The 24,390-nt window shown below is 44.0% G+C and overlaps 1 protein-coding gene across 1 annotated transcript in view; it reads left to right on the top strand.

The window, feature by feature from the left end:
• Positions 1–24,390, top strand: part of CLASP (CLIP-associated protein) — a 91,573-nt gene that overhangs the window by 39,544 nt on the left and 27,639 nt on the right. The window contains exons 6-7 of the mRNA XM_086486468.1: positions 20,549–20,710; positions 20,834–20,931. Coding sequence (XP_086342594.1) covers positions 20,549–20,710; positions 20,834–20,931 — 260 coding nt within the window. The remainder of the gene's footprint in view (positions 1–20,548; positions 20,711–20,833; positions 20,932–24,390) is intronic.

The raw sequence follows: 24,390 nt of genomic DNA, 5'->3' as shown, positions 1-24,390 counted from the left end.
CTCTCTCTCTCATCATCTAGTCATAGCAAGGTTGAATGGTCTTCAAAACGAGTTTTTTGTGAGTATTAGAGTCAAAGCACTCTAATACTCCTTGTATTTAAACACAAGGAGCTAAAAATTTCACTATTTGGGTGTTTTTTATACCTCCCGTTCCGCGACGTTCCCGTTCCGGACCCCTAGCCGTTCCCCTGTTCCGCGGGGATCCCGTTGCCGTTCCCGGTCCGCGTTCTGGGTAACTATGCTCCCCCCCCCCCGGTTGCAGAATTGTGTCCTTGTGCCTTTGTATTTGTTATGTCCCGCTCACAGGAGAGGGGATCTAGCCCAGATGCCGTCGGGATGGGCGTCCAGTGTCTGGGCGGACGTAGTGTGAACACGGCTAGTGTGGCCGGCCATTATTATAAAAGGGAGGCCAAGTCCTCATTTTCAGTTCTTGACCCCACTGGCAGAGTCCTAGTGGTTAGCCCGCGAGGCTAGGAGTGCGCGAGGTCACCTCGAGGAGGTGAGGCCGGGTGGTATGGGACGCCTGGTCTTACAGGTGCACGCCTACGTCCTCGGACGTTGGCCCCAGCACGGGGGAGCTGTCGGATGGTGGCTATGGTCGGGTGGATCGTCCGACGCGTGTCTGTAGGCGGTCCGTGTGGCCGGGAGATCCTATCTCCTCGTTCGTTTCATGGTATCAGAGCCGGCTTGGTTGCACGAAGGACTGAGTGCACACTTACAGACTGGTTCGAGTCGGATAATCACTGTTTTATGTCATTTTTGATGAATTAACTGTTTAACTGATTATTTTCTTCTCATAAGCTTGTGTGCAGGTGAAATTTAATGCGTTGCTCGCTGATTTTTTATAAAATTTAGCAGTCTAGCAGGTGGAAATGCTGGAAATCGCAGTATTACTAATTGATTTTACTAACTTGTGGATGAAAATCAGTATATTACTCATTAATCTGCTGCTTTAGAATAAAATTCAGCATATGGGGTACTTTCAAATCTCTCTGTAAGTCCCTCTCTCTGTGTAAGTCTCTCTGTGCGAAGAAGAGAGAGAGAGAGAGAGAGAGAGAGAGAGAGAGAGAGAGAGAGAGAGAGAGAGAGAGAGAGAGAGAGAGAGTTATCTCTCTCTGTGGCAGCCTGCAGAAGAAGTGTTGCAGAGGAGAACTGAGAAGTTAGCGTGGATTTTTGTTGTAGATCTGGCTCCTAGTTGGAGCCTGTTTTGCGTGCTGGACACAAGTCTCCACGAGACCAAGATCCTCTCTCACTATATGCGTTGCTCTGCAGGGTCTCTCTCCACCGTCGTATATATATTGGACCCACGCATTGGCGAAATCTGCAACCATCGTTCACTTTTTTTTTATGTTGGAAGTTTTTTTTGAGCCTTGCGTTGTTATAACACGTTGCCTTGGTTTTTTATTTCTACTAAGTGGGCCTTTTAATTCAAGGTGGCCAGGCCCTTTCAAGTTTGGACTTTTTTTAATAATAAGTCTGAAACCTGAGTTTTATTAAAACTCACTTACAGAGGCTTGTGAGTTACATTGAAGTTCATTTTTTTTAGGCTCTCCTGCTCCTCTCTCCAGTCTGCTCTCTCTCACCCGCTCGCGCTCATGCGCTCCCGCCATCACCTGCTCGCGTTCCGACGCTCACGCCGACGCGTAGAGCTCTTCAAACTTCGACTTTTCGCGATCGAAAAGTACAGAAGAGGCTCGGTTTTGCGTGAATTTTCTAAATTTTCACGCACTTCTCCGTGGATTCCTCCAGCTCTGACGTGCAGCGTGACGACGCGCCAGGTAACATCCAAATTCCCTTTACGCATGCTCTTTACACTTGGATTACAAGCACTTTCCAGAGTTTCGACCAGCGTGTTTTCGCTCTGGAAAATGCGAATGTTCAGACGAACCATCGCCTGGCCTCTCTCGAAGGGGTCGTACAGGGGCTTAGTTCCCGACTTTCTACTCTCGAAAATATGGCTCAATCGACAATTGCGCGTATTTCCGAGGGCGAAACCCATCTCCAGCAATCTGCGTCCTTGCGGACGCAGATTGCTGGTTTTGGGCGTTTGTAGGGTGGTCCGATTGCCACAATTCGGTATAAAACTACAAATTTCTCAGGTGAAGAGAAGGAGTGTACGGAATTGACTGTAAATAACTGGCTGCACGAGTGGACCACATACTTTGATCTCCATGGGGAGCATGATGAACAGAGGATTCAGACAATTCCTCTTTATCTGCGCAGTAAGGCGCTTACCTGGTGGCGTGATATGACAGAAAAGCCTACAACGTGGGCTGATTTTTGTGAGAAATTCAAGAAGGATTTCGCTAAAATGGACCCTTTGAAAGCCTATGCGAAACTACAGAGTCTTTCGATGAAAACTCCTGTCTTTTCATAAGTATACGACAGCTTTCAAAGAGGCGCTCACCTTATGCAAGGTGGATTCCACACACGCCGTGCACATGTACTTGTTGGGGTTACATGAAGATTACCGTTGGGCCTTAATCAAGGACAAAGCCCCGACTGATGTCGAGGATGCAGTGGCCAAGGCCAGGACGTTCCATTTGATAAATGGAGTGAATTATGAGAAGAAAAGAACTGCAGACCATCAATCCGGTGAGGGTGCTTCAAGGAAGCGACCCCGATTCCAGCATAAGTCCAAATCACCGCCGAGATCTTCTCAAGAGAAGAAGAAAGCCAGAAATGCTTCAGTTGCTGATGCAGTGAAGAAGGGGGCTTGCTTCGGATGTGGCCAGACGAGTCACCAAATCAAGGATTGCCCTAAGAAGAAAAAGAAGCGAAAACCGCAAGGCCGTCCTTCGGTTCAAATTCACGAGATCTCAGGTAACTCTGATGTTGTTCAAGTTGAAATCCATCACTTAGCGCACAGTTCATGCACAAACTGTGCTTTTAGCACCGAAGAGTTTGATAAGCACGATCTTCTCCGTTTCCCCGTGAAGATCAATGGTCACGACGTGACCGTACTCCTTGATAATGGAAGCTCACACAATATTGTGGATGCAAAATTGGTGTAGAAACTGAACTTGCGGACGCAGGACAGTGACTATGAGTATCGCGTGAAGATGGCTCGTGGCGTGGATACGGATGTATGGAATCGGATGGTTCCAGACTTGTCGCTTGAGCTGGCTGATTACAAAGAGAACCTGGATTTCCACATCATGCGCCTGGATAGAGCAGATGTTATTTTAGGAATTCCATGGTTTTATGATCAACAAGACTCATTGTATATAGACTATATACATCACTCTCTTGTTTTTGTTAAGTAGAACATGCCTCATGTATCTGTGTCGCTTTGTAATCAGAAGTTTGTAAATAATGGTTTTGCAATACCAATTGTTACTACTTTGGAAATGTATAAAAAAATAAAGTCTTCTGATGTTGACTTTTATCAATGTGTACGATTTGCTTGGTTTGATTCATTAGTGCTTGGTACTTCAGTCACTGAATTTCGTAAAAATGTTTCATGTTCTTCAGTTGAACTTGGGGATTCCGACGAATCCAACCTTATCCGAGAAATCATGACTGATTTTAAGGATGTTTTTCTCGATGATCTACCTCTTGGCTTGCCGCCTTCGAGAGGAGTAGATCATGGCATTGAGTTGGTGGTTGGTAGTCAGCCCTTCTCAAAGCAACCCTATCGGTTTAGTAAAACTGAGGAGGACGAGACTCAGCGCAGCTGAAGGATTATCTCGACAGGGGTTTCGTTCGGCCTAGCAAATCCCTGTGGGGAGCGCCAATGTTACTTTCTCGAAAGAAGGATAACACTATGCGCTTCTGCGTGGATTACAAGGGGTTGAATAAACTTACTGTCAAGAAGAAGTATCCGCTCCTGCGCATGGATGATCTGATAGATTGGCTCCCTAGAGCGTGGTATTTTACGAAGATAGACCTGCGATCAGGCTATCATCAGATACTGATCAAACTGGAAGATATTCCTAAGACAGGCTTCCATACGCGTTATGGTCACTACGAGTTTTTGGTCTTGCCTTTTGGTTTGACCAATGCTCCAGCTACGTTCCAGTAGATGATGAATGATCTGTTGAGACCATTTTTAGGCAACTTCGTTGTTGTATTTCTCGATGATATCTTGATCTATAGCAGAAGTTTGTCTGAGCACCTAGTGCATATACGTATTGTTCTCGAAGTACTGAGAACTGTGAAGCTTTACGCTAAGGCTTCTAAGTGTGAATTCTTTAAGAACGAGCTTCTGTACTTGGGTCACATCATTACTCGCGATGGAATTCGTGTCGACCCTGAAAAGTTGGATAAAGTGCGAAATTGGCTCATTCAGAAGAATGTACGCCAAGTAAAGTCCTTTTTAGGCTTTACTGGATTCTTTCGCAAGTTTATCAAGGATTACTCTAAAGTTGCTGCTCTGCTTACGCAACTTTTAAAAGGAGGGGTGAAAGGGCCGAAGACTTCGGGTCCTCGTCGTAAAGGTAATCCCCCTGTTGTCTGGAATGAGCGTCTCGACGAGAGCTTTTGGACACTAAAGCACTTGGTGACTACTGCACCAATATTGCACATTATGGATCCTAGCAAAGCGTTTGTGGTTGAAACGGATGCTAGCGATTATGCTATTGGTGCGGCATTATACCAGGATGGACGTCCTGTTGCGTTTGAAAGTAAGAAGCTTTCTGACGCCGAGATGCGTTATCCAACGTATGAAAAAGAGCTTTACGCCGTAGTCGACGCCTTGAGGAAATGGTGGCACTACTTGTATGGCTCTACGTTTGTTGCATGGACAGATCATCATTCCTTGCGCTATATCTCTGATCAGGGTGATCTCAGAGGCCGAAGGGCTAGATGGGTTGAGCTTATGCAAGAGTTTGACTTTGAGATCCGTTATAGAAAAGGATCCAGCAATCAAGTTGCTGATGCGCTCAGCAGGATTCTTGAGGTCAATTCCTTGTCTATGGCTGAAATCTTGAAGGATTTATATCTCTCTCTCCGAGGGCTATGTCGTTCCAATGGTCATTTTGGCAAAATATGGAACGAGGTCGAAGCGGGGCATGACTCGCATATAGGCTTGGGTGGTCCGGAGACCCAAGCGAGTCGTGCTGGAGAGACGAGACAACGACAATATTCCATTAGAGGTGGACTATTGTTCCGAAATGGTAAAGTCTGTGTGCCAGAAATCGATGAGATTCGCCAAAAGATTTTGTGCGAATGCCACGATGTTCCTAGCGTTGGGCACCCTGGCATCCAGAGAACTTTGGCTTTGGTCAAGCGATATTTCTATTGGCCAAGAATGCGCTCTTACATAGAGAGCTATGTGAAGAGATGCGCTCAATGTCAGGTCAATAAGGCAGAGCGCCTTAGGAAAGCTGGCCTGCTACACCCATTGGAAATCCCAGATGCCAAGTGGCAGAGTATTTCCATGGATTTCATCGTTGGTTTGCCTTATACCAGTCAGGGCGATGACGCTATTTGGGTTGTGGTCGATAGACTCACAAAAATGGCGAAGTTCATACCAACGAAGTCGACAGTAAAAAGCCATGAGTTGGCGGTTTTATTTGTCGATCAGCTTTATAAGCTGTATGGTCTCCCAGAAGATATCGTCGGTGATCGTGATACTAAGGTCACTGGCCGATTTTGGCGAGATGTGTTTACTCATCTTCAGACGAAGTTGAGTATGTCGTCTTTTGACCATCCTGAGTTCGACGGACAAAATGAGAGGATGAATCAGACGATAGAGGACATGTTGAGAGCCTATGTCTCTCATAGACAATTTGATAGGGAAAGGTATCTTCCAGAGTTAGAGTTTGCCTATAATAGTAGCAAGCATTCTGCTACTGTATTTAGCCCGTTCATGCTGATGTATGGATTTGAGCCTAAATCCCTGATTGCTATTGGCTTAGAGAAAGTCAAGGAACGCCAAGCTCGTGATTTCTTGTATGACATGCAGGAGATGCTCGAATTGGCTAAGGATAGTATAAGAACGGCTCGTGATCGAGTCACTACTTATGGTAATCAAAAGTGATCTCCAAGGACTCTAGATGTGGGACAATGGGTCTATCTGAAGATACCCAAGGATTCCAAGACTCTGCGAACAGGAAAGCATTATAAGCCTTCAGCTAGATATTGTGGTCCGTTCTTGATCACAAAGAAAATTGGCCAAGTTGCCTATAAACTGGCTCTTCCTTCGGATGTTATTGTACATCCAGTGTTTCATGTAAGCCGCCTTAAAGTGAAATTGGGCGAAGCTGATGTTGTCGTGCCTATCCAGGAAAATGTATGGCAAGATATGCAAATTGAGTATATTCCTCGAGAACCAGAAGCAGTTTTAGATCATCGTACCCGCATTCTCGCCAAAAGGCTTATGATGAGTACTTAATTAAATGGAAGGGTCAATGTGAAAGGTTTGCTACTTGGGAACCGGTTAGAGCTTTGAAGGCTCAGTATCCCCACTTCATTGATGAGGACATCAATGGTTCTTAAGGGGGGAAGTATGTTATGTCCCGCTCACAGGAGAGGGGATCTAGCCCAGATGTCGTCGGGATGGGCGTCCAGTGTCCGGGCGGACGTAGTGTGACCACGGCCAGTGTGGCCGGCCATTATTATAAAAGGGAGGCCAAGGCCTCATTTTCAGTTATCGACCCCATTGGCAGAGTCCCAGTGGTTAGCCCGCGAGGCTAGGAGTGCGTGAGGTCACCTCGAGGAGGTGAGGCCTAGTGGTATGGGACACCTGGTCTTACAGGTGCACGCCTACGTCCGGACGTTGGCCCCAGCACGGGGGAGCTGCCGGATGGTGGCTATGGTCGGGTGGATCGTCCGACGCGTGTTTGTAGGCGGTCCGTGTGGCCGGGAGATCCTATCTCCTCGTTCGTTTCAGTATCTCTAGAAAGTAGCAACCCAGTTGTCTCTGATCTTGAGAGTGCATGATATCTCAAAAGGTAGGTTGCCCCCTGAATAGGGCCTCGTATCGGCCTGTGTGTGTGTGTGCGTGCGCGTGCGCGCAGCACGTCGAAATTGGATTGCCCTCATTGAATGCATGGCACTGCTTCTGCCCCTTCCTCATTCGCTCATGCTTATGGGTTTTGCTCGCTGCCTCCCGTCGCCTGTTCTGCACCCCAATTTGGCCCCAATGCTTCAGCCTGCATGCGGATGCTGCTTGCATGGTTCCCTCCCGTCTTCCTCCACCCTCTCCCTTGCATCCTTCTCTGTTGATCTGTGGCCTATGTCGGTGTCTCCTTCTTCCCTTTCTTTCTAACATAGGCTTCTTCTTTTGGTTGCTTTCTTGTCTGCATGTTGTCTGTTGCACATGCTTGCGCCTTTTTTGTTTATGTGTGATGCATGTTTTCTTTGCTTGCCTACATGTTTGTTTGCATGTGTGCGTGGATGACTGCATGCTGCATGTTTTGTTGTTTATTTCCCTTGTTTTTGATGAACAGGCTAAGGTGCATAGGGATTGCGGTGATCACGTTGGTGGTTGAGCCTCCTGCCTCTTCTTCAACTTGTTCCTACTTTTGCAGGCTGCAGATAACCATAGCCTTCGGACCTGTAACTTTGATTACGTAATACAAAAGGGTCTTAAGCCCTACTTCGTTTAGAGAGAGAGGCGGGGGGGGGGGGGGGGGGGGGGGGGGGGGGGGGGAGAGAGAGAGAGAGAGAGAGAGAGAGAGAGAGAGAGGAGGAGGAGGAGGAGGAGGAGGAGGAGAAGAAAAAGAGGATTTTAACGTCGTAGTAAACTATCTCAAGAGACCTCAAAAATCTATCTGGCGAGAGAGAGAGAGAGAGAAATGAAATGTTAACGTCTTCAAAAGGCCACGATGACCTATGAGACCAAAAAGTTACAATGTGGTGGATCTGAAACAAAGTACCAAAAACAAATAAAAGGGCGGTAAAAGCTTCTCCGGCTGTCTAGTGACCGCTCTAAAGAAGTGTGTGATCCGTCTCTGAGATTGGCTTGAAGAGAGTAGAAGGGCTAGCGATGGGTGTTGAGAGCCAACGAGCACAGAGAGAGAAGCTTGCAAGCGCTGTGCATAGAGAGAGGGGGAGAGATCGTATGTAGGTTTTTCGTGTGCTATTGGGCACACCTTTCAATGTTAAGTTTTATTATCTTTAGGGTACAAATATAAGGATCACTTAAGTGACCCTAGGGGTGGTTCACACCCAAAGTATAAGTGAGTATAAGTAATGTACAAGAGAGGTGGCCAGAGGGCCAATAGACCCAACAATCTTCCACTTAAAGGCCCGATAGGGTACCTTTAAGTAACTCCCACTAAGTGTATTAGCAAGACTCTTAGTGAGAACATCTGCAAGGTTATCCTGTGTTTTGATCTTTGTCAGTGTGACAAGGCCATCTGTCACAAGACGGGCACCATGTGCCAATAGAAAAGAACAGACTGAACAGACTTTTAGCACTTCAGTAACAACTGAACTGAGAGAGAGAGATGACACGCGACACGGAGTGGCGGAATTCCACCCCAAAGAGTATTGGCCCCAAACCTTGGCGCCCCTTTCGGTGTTTCTTTATATTGCATTAACACAGGACAAGCCGGTACTCCAGACTCTGCACCTTCTCAAGGAAGCATGCCAAAGAATGAGCCTAACCTCATATTTAAAGGCCCTTGGCCTAAAAAGCAATTACAATGAAAAGCCTTCAAACTCAAAGGCATATGGTCCAAAAGCAAAGCCAAAAAGCTGCTAGCGTAATTTACGGAAATCCGTACAACCTGCCACGTCATCAGCCAACGCAAAATGCGGAATTCCGTACAGCTTGCCACGTCATCATGTCAGCGCAATTTTCGAAAATCTGCCACGTCATCACTTTGCGCAAGTCTTGAGAGTCCAGCTTTATTTAAATCCTTTGTCACTCAGGGCCCCATCAGACAGGGTTCCCGTAAGTTGGTAGGACTTCTTCTTCTGTTACTTCTTCTTCTTAGGGTTTAGGCCGCTCGGCCGACATCTGTAAGTTGGCCCCATTCTTTAGGCTTGGACACGTCAACAGTTTGTTACACCATCATCCAATACCTGTCGTATAAAATGGTACCGCACATCTATGTGTTTGGTTGGAGCATGGAACATGGCATTCTTAGCCAAACATACAACACTTTGACTATCACAACCAAGCACTGGAGCATATGCAGGAAGACCAAAGTCTTTGACCAACCTGCCAAGCCAAATAGCTTCCTTAGAAGCCTCTGTGGCTGAAATATATTCAACCTCTTAAGTGCTCAGTACCACAATCTTCTGTAACCTTGAACACCACGAGATAGCACCTCCAGCAAGTGTGAATACATACCGACTGGTAGACTTTCTAGTGTCAAGATCACCTGCCATGTCCGAATCACAGAATCCCCGCAATGGTAGTGTACCCTTGGCATAACATATACATGTGTCTTGTGTACCTTTTAAGTACCTGAAAATGCTCTTCATTGCCTCCCAACCATAGTAACAGGGAATGGCCGTTTTCAGGTCCCCGTTCCCCGTTCCCATTCCAAGTTCCCGTTTCGAATCCCCATTCCGTGTTTCAAACGTGAGTGCCCGTAACAGGGAATGGCATTTTGTTCCGCGTTCCCGTTCCCCGTTCCCGTTCCGGTTTCCCGTTCCTGGTAACTATGCTCCCAACGTGGTTTTTACCCGGATTAGACATAAACCTGCTAACAACTCCCACTGCATAAGCAATGTATGGTCGTGTAGCAACCATGGCATATATCAATGAACCAAAGACTGATGCATAAGGAATACCTTTCATAGCATGTATAACTGCATCACTTTTGGGCAATAGGCACACCAAGAGGCTTGGCATCAGCCATATTAAATCTCTCAAGCACTTTCTTGATGTACTTGTCTTGAGAAAGGAATAAAAGATTCTTCTTTCTGTCCCTCGTAATACGCATACTCCCAAAATATGTTCAGTTGCACCCAAATCTTTCATTGAGAAAGCTGAATTCAGCTTCCTTTTCAAAGCATTCAGGGTTTCCTTGTGCTTGAATGTAGTCAGCTTATCATCCACATATAGGAGTAGCACAATAAGACTACCAAGAAGAGCCTTTTTAGTGTAGAGACAGTCATCCGCTTGATTGCGTTTGAAACCATGATTGAGCATAAAAGTATCAAACTTCTTGTACCCTTGTGTAGGGGCTTGTTTCAACCCATACAAGCTGCGTTTTAGTTTGCATAACAAATGCTCTTTCCTTGGAATGACAAAGCCCTCAGGCTACAACATATACAACTCCTCATCCAAGTCACCATGTAAGAAAGCAGTGATCACATCCATTTGATCCAACTCCAAATCCAAGATAGCACATAGAGCAAACAACACACGGAGAGTAGACATCTTCACTACATGTGAAAAGATCTCCTGGAAGTCTATGCCTTCCTTATGTGCGTAACCCTTAACAACTAAACGCGCTTTGTATTTGGGTTTGTCATCAACACATTTGATCTTATAAACCCACTTGTTAGGAATAGCTTTCTTGCCTTTGGGAAAATGCACAAGCTCCCATTTATTATTTTCATAGAGTGATTGCATCTCAGATTTCATAGCAAGCTCCCACTTACTTTTGTCTTCACAAGACTCGGCCTCTTTGAATGTAAGAGGCTCTCCCTCATCAGTCAACAAAATGCAATCCAAAGATGGCTGAAACCTCTTTGGTTGACGTCTCTGACGCGTAGATCTCCTCACCCAATGATCTGCATTAGCAGGCAAAGGACCTACATCCTCAAGAATATTTCCGCTATTATTTAGCAACTGATTTTCAGCATTAATACCCTGCTGTACATCATTTTCAGCCTGTTGGTCATTGTGCTCTATCCCATTTTGTGCATCTATCTGTTGTCCAATCTCTTTTGGCTGTTGCACAAATGGTTGCTGCTCATTTTCAGCATCAATAGACACCATATTTTCAGCCAAAGGTGGCTTTATGGGTGGTTGGTCATTATAAAATTCGACTCTCTTTTTGTCATAGTTTACACGTGTAGCATTTTGTAGCAATTTTACCTCATTAAATACTACATCTCGGCTGCATACAACTTTCCCCTAATCAGGTAGCCATACCTTGTAACCCATCTCACCCTCATCTCCATAACCCATGAAGACGCCTCTGATGGATTTCATGTCTAGCTTAGTCCTCTGATCTACAGGCACATGTACAAATGCCTCGCATCCAAATACTCGCAAATGATCATATGAAGCAGGTTTGCCAGACCAAAACTCTTCAGGGATGCCATTGTCCAAAGCACGATTTGGAGAACGGTTGCATACACGGACTACAGTTTTCAAAGCTTCTCCCCAAAATTCCTGTGGAAGATTAGCCCTGGACAACATGCAACGTATCCTCTCACAAATTGTGCAATTATATTTTTCAGCCACACCAATAGATGATGGATTATAAGGGGTTGTTAATTCCCTTTTAATACCATGCATCTCACAAAAATTATTAAACTCACGTGATATATACTCTCCCCCATTATCCGTTCTTATGGCCTTTAACTTAAGACCCTTCCGTGTGGTCACAAAAGCATGAAATCTTTTAAAGGCATCAAAAACATCACTCTTGATTTTAAGTACATACACCCAAGTCTTTCTATTGAAATCTCAATTAAAGATACAAAATAACGTGCACCTTCATGTGAACTCAGAGGCATAGTGCAAACATCTGAGTGTACTAAATCAAGAGCATGCAACTTTTTAGAGACACCATACGAATAAGAGAACTTCACTTGTTTACCATGGATACAATCTTTACAAAATTCAAGGCCAGGACCTTTCACATCAAATCTCCCAAGAGAGGAGAGAACCTGTAGCCCTTTCTCACTCATATGACCATGTCTTTTGTGCCAAAGTTCCATTGGGCAATGAACTTCAACCACAACAACAAACTTGCTAAGTAAAGCCTTGCAATGCAAACAGTACAAAGTTCCCTTTTTACTGCCCTTCACAATCAGCATAGAACCCTTTTGTACCAAGCTCTTGGCCATTTTCCAAAGCCAAGTAAATGTTGCCAACACCCTCAATCTCACATGCTTAGTTATTACCGAAGTAAACTTTACCCAGGCTACCTGCAGTGTATGTGGCAAAAGACTCCAAAGACGGAGTTACATGAAATGAGGCACCACTGTCTACTATGCAAGACTGAGACAACCCATCATGTGCTGAAAGCAAAGCATCAATAAGATCTGGCTTTGTGACGTACATATCACTTGCCATAGACACAACATCATCAAAAGCACTCGAAGCTACGGCAAGTGTTCCGTCCACATCAACAATTTCCTCTATGACCACACTAGAGGCCACCTTGGCCTTGCCAACATCCTTAGAAGAAGAAGAGGTGTCATCATCACCTCTAGCATCTTTTGCATCCTTCTTCTTCTTACCTTGCTGTTGCTTCTTCCTCTCAAGCTCTTGCTTGTAAAATCAGCAATCGGGCTTTTTATGCCCTTTGCGTCCACATTGATAGCAAGTTATATCTTGAGATTTTCCCTTGCTCTTACTCCTGCTCTTGCCCTTATTGGCCACATTGTTCCTTTTATCTGACGTGCCCCTTACATAATAAGCTGTGCCACTCCCTTCACCTTTGACTTTCCTTCTAATCTCGTCATTTAGAATGGAGCCTCTTACACCATCAAAGGTTAAAGCAACATTGTTTAACAATGACACAACAAGCGCTTCCCAACAAGCGCTTCCCAACTGTCAGGCAAAGTCATCAAAAGAAAAATAGCTTTCAACTTGTCATCAAATGTTGCAGCCGTCAATCCTGAAGCTGACTCAAAACACTTGTAAATGCATTCAAGTGCTCAGTGCAGACTTTGCCTCATCTAATTCCATGTTTACAATGCGGAAATACAAGCTTCCGCATGAGATGAACTTGATTCATAGGAATTTTATTCTCATACGAACTAGTCAACTTGTCTTAGATAGCATATGCAGTGTCAAGACGCTTATTGTCAGTAAGCACATCATCTGACACATCCATTTTGATATAAGCAATAGCCTTTTTGTTCAGCTTTGCCCAATCTGCATCTAACAAGTTTTCAGGCTTTATCGCAAGCAATGCATCTTCACAATCTTTAAGGAATAGAATACCTTGCATCCTTTCCTTCCACAAATCAAAGCTTGTGCCGTCAAATCTTTTGATTCCATCAAAGACTTAGACTCACTACTATTGGGAGATGCATTAGAGGCCATTTTCAAGGCAAAAGACGCAAAAATATGATGCTGAAATTTTATGAAAGCAAATTAATAGGTGAGAAAAGCAGCTTAATTACTGCCCAAAACTCAGCACAAATGAGCCAGGAACAAAGACATTGTATAGAGGACATTGTAATTATGCATAAGCAGCATAAAACATGGGTAAATTCCAACTATAAATGCTGAAATTTTCACACAACATGCAAGAAAACTCCCACTGCAATGGTATCGCCAAAAAGCATGTGCAGAGACCCAAAACTCAGAGGTCAACTGCAGCATGTGATTTCAGTAATACATCAATTCTGAAGGGAACATTCCGCAAGTAATATACATTTGTTTATCACAGAAATTTCATGTACATGTGAAAAGAGTCCCAAACTCTACTCAACAGGACCACAAATTGTAATACATGCTACAAATCGTCCTGAATTGCATCACCTCTAAAGCCCCAAAAATTTACTGAGCAATTTGCTGAAATTTGTGAAAAATCAGTTAACTTCCCAAATTTCCCAACTCGAATCCTTGAAATTTCTCCTATAATTGCACCTGTAAGTAGTAATCTTGAATAATCTTGCACAAATGTGCAAAACCCCCAAGTTTAGAGCGACAATTTGCTGAAATAGAGCAAAACCCCCAATTCTGTGGGTGAATTGGTGTTGCCCAAAGTGTTCAAAAGTGCCTGTAATACCTGTGCTTGCTGTAATTAGCAGAAAAACACCTGTTTTTGAAGAAAAACAGCCCGAAATGGCCTGTTTTCAGCGTATTAAAGCTTGCAGGCTGAGATATCGTTGTTCTCTAGGTCGGGGAGGAGAGAGAAAGTACATGCGCTGCTGTTTTTAGAGAGAAACTGTGCAAGAGAGAGAAAATGTTAATTCCTTGCTAGGCGCTGGGGGTTGTGCCAGGGAGTTGCCAACCGTGCTCTGATACCAGTTTGAAGAGAGTAGAAGGGCTAGCGATGGGTGTTGAGAGCCAATGAGCAGAGAGAGAGAGAGAGAAGATTGCAAGCGCTATACAGAGAGAGAGGGAGAGAGATTGTACGTAGGTTTCTTGTGTGCTATTGGAACACCTTTCAATGTTATGTTTTATTTTCTTTAGGGTACAAATATGAGGGTCACTGAAGTGACCCTAGGGGTGGTTCACACCCAAAGTATAAGTGATTATAAGTAATGTACAAGAGAGGTGGCCAGAGGGCCTTTAGACCCAACAGGGCTAGTCTCTCCTCTCATCAGGTTGTCCGAGTGTTTGCGCAGCTCGAGAAAAAACAATCCCATGCATCCTTGGTCCTCACAACCCATGACTCTAGAGAGTGGTCCAAAGCCCTCTCTGAACAGGCAGTGAAAGCGGCCTTGTATCTCATAGTAAATTGGGCAATGGCATGTGTAGTACAACTTTGTCTTAGGCTCCATGTGACATAGGGGACATGTCCTGGCCTGGGATGGTACTCGAGGAAAAACAATCTCAGGCATCTCTGGTCCTCATACCCCATGACTCTAGAGAGTGGTCCAAAGCTCTCTTTGAACAGGCAGTAAAAGCGGCCTTGTATCTCATAGTAAATTGGACAGTGGCATGTGTAGTACAACTCTGTCTCAGGCTCCATGTGACATAGGGGACATGTCCTGGCCTCGGATGGTACTCCGCTTTATCTACCAATCTCGATCCGAAGCTGGTGTGAAGATGTGAGTATTTGACCAATAGCACATCGTATCCTATGAGATAAGTGGGTGTCCTTGTATCTGGGTCCCGTCACAAAGCCGTCCTTCGTAAGCTGGAGAAGATGCTCTCTATAGAAAGCCATCTTCGTTCTCAGCTCCTGAGCCGGCTTTATCCAAGTTCTCGTTGTGTCTAGCTGAGTAAGGTCCTGACGGATGAGCCTGCTGATCTCGGATTGTGTAGAGTCAGAGAGGGTGCATCCAATGAGTACTGGAAGGGGGGAACAATCTATCCACGCTCAACCCATGTACCTGAAACCACGATGTCATCTCCCCATACCAACATGCTGTATCTCCCTACATAGCTACCTGCTAACTGTCGAGAGGACTCAAGTGCTATGTGGGCATATCTGTCTTTGGGAAGGTCCCATAAGCGGTGTGTAAAGGAGACCGACCTGGTGAGCGCCTCAACCACTAGTGGGGGGGCAACTAGCTCTGCTCGAATATTCAATAATGTCATGTGGTATTGAAGCCGTGGCTCTAATAAGCCGCGAGATCATAGAAACGAGAGGCTTCCATGTGCCCCCATCCATCAATGTGACCCGATCTCCCATGATGGTCCAATGAAGGCCCCCATATCTAAGCTCCATAGAGCAGTGCGGAAGCCACCAAAGTGTCAAAGAACCATAGCTTCATGTGAGGTTTCTGAAACTGAATTTGGGAACACATCCTCTCCAATCCACCCAATGCTGCATTGGCTCTAATCAGTCTAGTTTGTGCTGCTCTCTTCAATGAAAAAGCTGGCCCACTAAAGACCACCCCAAGGTAGGTGTCAGCATCTGTATACTTGTCACCAAGTGATGACGTGGCTACCGAGAGCAGAAACTGCCAGAAACCCTAATTCTTGCAAACCCTAATTTCTACCAGAAACCCTAATTTGCAAAAGTCATTTGAGTATATTGTGATGCTTGTGGTCATAGTTTCGGTGCGGTCTTAATGCAAGAAGGCCATGTCATTGCTTACGAGAGCCGATTGTTCTCAAGGTTGGAGATGACAACACAGATTTATGAGAAACAGCTTTTGACGGTTATCCATGCTCTTACTCAGTGGCGGCATTACCCACTCGGAGCTGGTTTTACTGTCTTCACAGACCATCAGAGTTTTCTCTACTTCTTGTCACAGAATCAGCTTTCGGAAAAGCAAATGCGGTGGGCGAACATCTTGTCACTGTTTCACTTCCAGATTGTCCATGTGCACAGACAGAAGAATGTGGTGGCAGATGCTTTGTCTCGGAGGCCATTGGTTCTGGCTATTTCCGCGATACATCATAAGAGCTTCGAGGATATGGTCGACCAGTATGCCATAGATACGGATTTTGCAGATGTTTTCACACGGATACGGGATGGGGAGACAGTAGCAGGATATTCCATTCGGGAAGGCTACTTAATGAGAAAGACCATGTTGTGCATTACACAGCGTTGAGGGAAAAGGTTATGACTGAATGCCACTGTCCACCTTTTACGGGTCACCGTGGCATTGCTACCACCATGAAAGGGATAGAGAGATACTTCTTTTGGCTAAGACTCAAAAAAGATGTGGAAGAGTTTGTGCGCAGTTGCTTAGTATGCCAGAAGGTCAAGTTTGACATGCATAAAGCACAGGGATTGTTACAGCCTTTACCGATACTCACCCGTCCTTGGGGAAGTATTGCAATGGATTTCATTTTTGATCTCCCGAGAACACAGAGTGGTTACGATGGTATCTGGACTGTTATTGACAGATTTAGCAAATAGGCTCATTTCATTCCAGTGAAGAAAACAGTCAAGCCGGATCACTTAGCGAGACTGTTTGTGGCCCAGATTTTCAGATTACATGGCATGCCCGAGACGATTGTCTTCGACAGGGACCCCAGATTCACGAGTTTGTTTTGGAAGGCTATTTGGGAGAACATTGGCACGCGGTTGCAGTTCTCGTCGTCTTTCCACCCGCAGACTGACGGGCAATCTGAGATTGCCAATTCAATGGTACTAGATTTATTGAAGTCTTATATCTCAGATCAGAAGACTCAATGGGAAAAGTACTTACCTTTGGTGGAATTTGCCTACAATAACACGATACACTCTTCGACGGGGAAGGCGCCATTTGAGATTGTTGAAGGTGCTGCGAAGGTTCCACCCTCTGAGCACGAAATATAAGATTTTGGAAGCGGATGAATATACGCGAGACTTAGATACGGCTTTTGCCAAGGTTCGCGAGAGTTTGCAGAAGTCTCAAGAACGACAGAAAAAGGCAGCGGATCGCCATCGTTGCGACTTGAAATTGAAGGAGGATGATTGGGTGCTCTTACGTTTTGAGAAGGCACGCCTAAGAAAGAAAAAGGGAAACGAGAGGCTTTTTCCAAAGCTTAGTATGCAATACAATGGACCTTTCCAGATCACTGAAAAGATAAATGATGTCTCCTTTCGATTGAAACTGCGAGATACTTGGAGGATTCACAATGCATTTCATGTGAGTAACCTTTTAAGGGTGATGTGCCCGATGATGGGGAGCTTGATGAGCAACCCGGAGTGGAAGAAAACGAGGAGATCCTTGTTCCTGAATAGATTTTGGCACATAAGGATACAAAGAATAAAGGTAAAGTCCGAAGGCGGTTCTTGGTTAAGTTCAAGAACTATCTTGCATTGGATACGAAGTGGATGGAGGAGGAGGACCTAGCAGATACTCCTCAAATTGTGAAACTTTACCTCGATGCTTTTGGTTTAGCATAGTCTACTCCAAATGGAACCCATAATTCAGCTTGGCCGAAGATCTGGTGCAGTGGGATGCACAAGAGGGGAGTTACTCCGCTCCTTTGTCAACAGATGCCTTGATTTAGATACTAGAGTCATTGATGTGTCTTTGAGCTTCAGGGATACTGAAAGCTGACAATATTCTGCTGTATGACTTTATGATACCCTTTCACAATGGCCACGTAATGTCTGGGCATTTGTGATTTTAACAAGAGGGTTCTATAAATTAAATACAAATGAAGGGAAAGAAGCCAACAAATATATATAGTGGTTGTCACAATCTCGTGACAATCTAGATGGCCAAGGGTGAATGCAATCTCTTCTGTATATCACGAGGAATCGGAATCACTTTTTGATTTATATCCGAACGTTCCAGACTTCTCCTCTATTTGGAGCTAGTTACAGATTAGAGAGGATGAATATCCCTATTCCATTCGGGATGGTTACCTCTACCATCACCAAGCTATTTGCGTGGCGGTGCCATTGAGGATGAAAATTATGGAAGAAGTGCATGCTTTGCCCTATGCAAGTCACCGAGGTATTCTCCCTTAGACTTTAGCTTTGGAAAGATATTTCTTTTGGCAAGGCTTTAAAGCGGCATTGATCATTATGTAAGGAATGTTGGTTTGCCAAAAAGTCAAGTACGATCGGCATAAGACGCTTGGGTTACTCCAACCTTTACCTGTGCTTGATCAACCGTGGGAGAGTATTGCCATGGATTTTATTACGGATCTCCCAAAGACTTAGACTAGAAATGATGCGATTTGGATCATTGTGGACAAATTTAGCCAGTAAGCTCACTTGATTCTAGTCAAGAAAACGATCAAAGCAAATCATATGGCTAGTATTTTTCTAGGACAGTTTTTTAATCATCATGGGATGCCCAAGTCTATTGTGAATGAGATCGAGATCCTCTCATGACAGGAAATTTTTGGTGTGATTTGTTTGATAAGCTTGGCACGAAGTTGAGTTTTTCTTTTGTATATCATCCTCAAATAGATGTGCAGAGTGAGAAAGCTGCAGACAAGCACAAAAGGAATTTGGACTTAGTAGTCGGTCAATTTGTCTTACTCAAGTTTGAGAAGGCAAGACTAAAGAAACAAGCGACTCATCTATGACTCAAACCAGCACCGCACGTCTATTCCTGCCGGTCCTTGGTGCCTTTAAATTCAGCCAGCCCTCTCTCAGTCCCATAGTTTCACGAGCGCTAGATCTTGGAGGATCTGCCAGCAAGAATTTGCAAGCAAATGAGTGAAGCCAGCGTTTGAAGGTCGCTTTTCCGCTCTTGGAATGACAATTACCGATTGTGAATACGCTCTACAAGTTGTTGTTTCGTGTATGTGCTTTGGGAGGTACTCCGTCACGAGAGCCCTGGCGTGTGCTCAAGGATTTTGGAAACGGAATCAGTAACGGTGTGTGGAGCTTCACGCTTCAGGTATGAGCGGAAACAAAATTGAGAGCTCGTGTCTTGGAGTTTCCCGCACGGGTAGGAATTGACCTTCGAGTTTGAGATTAAGGACGGAGGGGTCACTCCGGTTCTTGTGTTGTAAAAAGATTCTCCCTAGTAAAGATTCTCTATGGGGGGGGGGGGGGGGGGGGTAACCCATCTTCTTGTCCGCGATACTATGTCAATCTTCTCCCTTGTCTCTTTTGGTTGAAAGTTTATTTATTTTCAGCTTGTCTCCCATTGCTAATAGCAGTTATACTCTGTGGATTATTAATATAAAAGACGTGTGGGGTGCCTAGGGGCCAATGCATTTGGGTAGAAACTCCGCTCTATTGTGCCTCGTCTTATCTGCTTTTCTGGGTTTGTATTTAGGAAAACAATAGTTTTAAGTCATAGAAACATTGATTTAGAGCACTTAAATAACCATTTCATGTTGCCTGGTAAACCTACATGGATGGATATGTGTTCATAACGGGTCTATATTTAGAAAAACTATAGTTTTAAGCAAAGAAAGTACGGTTTTATTTTCTTTTGAAGCAACAAATGCCAGTGTTGTTGGCACAAGAAGTCCATGATAAGATAGGAGCATCACGATACATTAAATTCACATCTTCAAGTTGACTTATTTTCTTCAATTCTAGCGTGGCAAGCAATTAGATGGATGCTGATGACATGGGCAAGCAAAAACTGCCAGCCAAAATGTTGAGTTGTTGGAGCGTGGGTAATGAAATATAAAAACACGGTTTGTTATTAATCACATTTGTGAGATGAATATATCTCGTAATCACAAAGTTACATGTTGAAGATTTCTGTTTTGTATTACCAGTATAGCAGAATTTCATCTCATAACAAGTTCTGCGAAAAGTTTTTTGGAGTGTAAGTTTATGCGCCGAGAACCCAACTTGATGAGGCGAAGAGAGAAAAGATTTCTCATTCCTATATGAGCTAGTTGAGTAGTCAAGCGATGGTATAAATCCATCATGGATGCAAATTGCAAATTGTGAAGCAAGCAAGAAGACGGGATTGCAACAAAATAGGGCAATTTAACAATCATTTAATGGCATAACTGAAGGCTTCAAAAGAGCTGCCAATAAATTCTTTGGATAGATTTCCATTCATGTTTTGAATTGTCTAGAATATATTGTTTTATTGCAAGCCTAGGTATTTGGATGTCTTTGATTCATTTTGTACTACTGAAGAAATCAGACATAACTCTTAAGATGTCGATGGTTCACTGTACATTGCTGTGAAATATACGTGCGAAATTTTGAAAGACTTTAAATTTTGAGGTGTCCCAACACAGGCTTAGTGTCCCATAATAGGATCAATGTCAAGGATTTATCAGGTCTAAAGTTTACTGGACATTAGTCCTAAATTCTTGTTCTTGGCTGACTACACTCCATCTTAGCTCAGTCACATGATATTTAAATTTTTTTCTGTGCTTGCTGTAGCTACAGACTTGCGAAGAAGGCTGGGTAAGTAAAATAAGTTCATTCAAGTAAGTAAAGTTGTCCCTTTAATGCAGGTGAGAATGAGGGAGCCGAGAAGCCAGCAGAACCTATTCGGGTCTATTCAGAGAAAGAACTTACAAAGGAGCTGGAGAAAGTAGCTGGCATGCTTGCTCCTGAGCAAGATTGGTCTGTGAGAATGGCAGCCATGCAACGAATAGAAGGTCTTGTGGCTGGAGGTTTGTATTACTTTTTTGGAGTGTTCCATCCAATAATTGAGCCTTCAGGTTTTAAATGCATGAAAATCTGACTCATGGGGCATTTTTACTTGGTTTAGCTCACCTATACTTGCATTCATTCAGGGGCTGCTGAATACGCCTGTTTTCCTGCTCTCCTCAAGCAGTTAATCAACCCACTTAATGTGCAGCTGGCTGATCGAAGATCAACCATTGTGAAACAAGTATGCACTTGAACTTTGCTCCTTGTGTATTAACGTCTTGTATGAACTGTAACATTTTTGCGTTTGGATCTTGTCTTGTTTTTGTTATTTTTTTGGGGGTAGGGGTTATACTGACTGCTTGTTATCCAAATGAAATTTTGGACATCGTCTCTGGTTTTTATGAGCGGTTCTTTGCTGCAGATCCAGTTACTGTAGCGATGGTCCAGGCTAGAGAGCAGATATGGTCTCACTTACTCCCATCTGTTACATAGGATATGTGTTTCCAGCTCATGGCTCCTTTCTCTTACACAGAGCTTTATGATGCAGTTTGTAGTTTGGATGCATATACTTGCCCAGGGGAGGATGGGCTTGCTAGAGGCTTTTTCTTGAGACAGTGGGATGTATTGCATGGGCGGTTGAGAGGTTGTCTGGATATCTTAACATGTGGGCATATGTTTAAATCTATGTTTTCTGGCCTCATATCTCTTATTCCCAAGGGAGGAGAAACCACTTATCTGTGGCAATGGAGACCAATCACACTTCTCCCTTAGGTGAATAAGATTTTGGCCAAGATAATTAGTGCTAGATTGTGATCATTCTTACATGTTCTTATTCATGGTTCGCAGACAGGATTTGTTTAGGATAGAGATGCATATTGAACAATTTGTTTCGTTTATATCAGGCAATTGAGTGGGCCAGTTCCTCTCAAACTCCTGTTGTGTTGCTCCTTGATTTTGAGAAGACATATGAGTTTACTAGGACTTCTTAGAGGGCACATTGCTTGGATGGGGTTTCCGCAAGCTTGGATTAGAGGTGTTTCTGCTTTATACTGCTCAACGATGAGTGCGGTGACAATTGGGGGCTTTATTGGATGCAAATTTATGCTTGTCAGGGAGATATGCATCTTGGTACCTCCCTTTGGCTTTCGAGGTGGATGATGAGTGGGTCCTTGCCTCTCTAACAATATGGTTTTGCAGTAGATCTGCATCCTTTTTTGGGGTACATCATCAGGAAATGTTAAGAGTGGATGCGGATGATTTTGGAGGCACGGCCCAAGGGTTTCATATTCCCTTGGCTGTTGTGAGGTGCTACAGGAGGTTTTTCAGTGGATGCTTTATATCAACTAGATACAGAGCACTTGACTTTGTGGTTTTTGCTACATTGCTTGAGGTGGACACAGCTTTGGGCAGATTTGTGTAGACTTGATCACTATCCAGATAGGTACATTTCACCACCTGATTAGAGTATCTTTATCCCGAGGTAATTCCAGGATTCCTCAGTGGCTATCCACGTCTTCATTCTTTCAGTAGGAGTCAGGACCCAAACTAGTGGGTATAGCAGTGGATCGTGCTCTTTTGACACTTTGAGTTTCCTTTCAGTACAATACAGCTCAGGTGTCACGTCACGGAGGAGGACACATACCTGCTATAGATTCACATCAGAGACTGACCCTATCTATACAGAGGAGATCTATGGTCATGTATGTACAACAGCCACGCCAGGACTTTAAGTGGAGGAGGTCACCACTTTTTAGACTGACACATTGCATGATGTAGTAGCAGAGGCATACTCACACACTCAGCCTGATCAAAGACGGTGTCTTGAGAGCATGTCTCAAAACAATTTGTATGACGAGGAATGTAGAGAGACAAGTCACAAGAGCACAACTTAGAGGGATCTCCTCCTAGGGGTCATTGATCACAGACAATCTAGGTGCCATGTGTGACGGAAGAAGCGAGCGCTCCTAGCTCAGATGGAGCGAGACTTATACTAGTTGGTCGTGAGTAGAGACTCAGGAGAGGCATGTCTTCTCTTTCATGAGCACTCCCCTCCCCTAGTGATTACTTCCCCTAATGTATGGGGTCAATATGCAACATCCTTATATACGGTTCCCTCGATAGACACCCCTTCCAGATCCTCATGAGCCATGTCCATCTACAAGTAGCTTCTTTACTACTGAGATGGTAAAGTTATGCATGATAAAGGTGTTAATCTTATTCTTCCTGTTTGGACAAGCAGCGAAGTTGAGGTCACATATTGTCAAGTTTGGATCTTTGTACTTCTTTGGTTATTTGGAGCTCTTCTTCGTAGGTTTGTAGTAGTATTTATTTTTCGATTGCATATTTAGCTTACGTTAGAGCTTAAAAATTTCTTCCTTTAGAAGTTGTTGTGTGAAGTTTGCCTTTCTAGGATATTAAGGTTTTAAGATGTCTTATCCTTTTTTGTTTAAAGTTAAGTACTTGTACTAAGTTTTAGCCAAGTAAGCTGCGTCAACTTATTTTGCGCATGCCTTTTTCAAAATACATTTTTAAGTTATTAATGTTTTGTTTTATCTAGTTTTGTCTCGTAGCAAATAAAGTGATTTAGTTTTTTTTTTCTTTTTCTCTTTTTCTTTTCTTTTCTTGTGTCCCTTGCTTTATAGTTTTATGAGTGCTTTATTCCCTCTTATAATTTGTGAGTTCAAACTATTCTAAACTTATGAAGGTTTATATATGCTAGAGATATGTTGGCAGAGGTTCTTGCAATTCTGTTCAATCGTGTTATGTGTTAGGGTCTACCCGAGACTTGGAGATTGTCTACTATTGTGCCCATCTTCAAGGCAGGTGATCCTATGGAGCCTTGAAACTACCGTACTATTATGATTGGACACACATTGGCACGGTTGTATGCATCTATCCTTGAGAAGCAGCTGGCAGAGTGTGAGGGCGTATGGGTAACGGGGCATACCAGTTTCAGGAGAGGCTTCCCTATTCTTGACCTTGTTCTGACACTCAGAGCCATCATTGAGGAGTGTAGGGCACATGGTAGACGGATTTATTGTAGTTTTGTGTATTTCCGAAAAGCATTTGACATGGTGCCCAAAGCCAAATTGATGCGGATACTACAGGAGATGGGAGTGCCCAGTGGGTTGATTGGGGGGATCGATGGGACTGCCCAATGAGTTGATTGTGGGGATCAAATGGCTTTATAGAAATCAATGGTGGGCATGTACGCAGTCTGAGGGGGGGGGGGGGGGGGAGGGATATCTGATAGTGCACTCCTCTATTGGAGTGAAACAAGGTTGTCCATTGTCCCCTACTCTATTTTGTATGTATGTAGATGAGGTTTTTGATTACATTGATAGAGAGGGTGATAGAGGTGCCCGGCTTGCAAGGACATGGATTCCATTGTTGCTATATACTGATGATATTGTGTTGATATTTGACTCACCGAAGGGTATGCAACGACATTTGGATGCATTACATAACTTTGCAGAGGATAGTGGATTGTTTTCAAACCTTGATAAAACCAAGGTTATGGTGTTTAACACCACACTGCAATGGATCAAGAGATCAACACCTATATTCACTTATTGTCCTACATTCACTTATGATATGGAGACTGTGGAGTACACAAATGCATACACATATCTTAGGGTTTCACTAGGCCAAGGTTTTCTTTGCAGAGAGTAGCAGAGACTAGACTGACTAGAGCGGCCTT

The sequence above is a fragment of the Adiantum capillus-veneris genome, chromosome 17, assembly GCF_014529385.1.
Source record: "Adiantum capillus-veneris isolate H3 chromosome 17, ASM1452938v2, whole genome shotgun sequence".
Taxonomy (NCBI): Eukaryota; Viridiplantae; Streptophyta; class Polypodiopsida; order Polypodiales; family Pteridaceae; genus Adiantum; species Adiantum capillus-veneris.
This window is presented reverse-complemented; position numbering and strand designations above follow the sequence as displayed.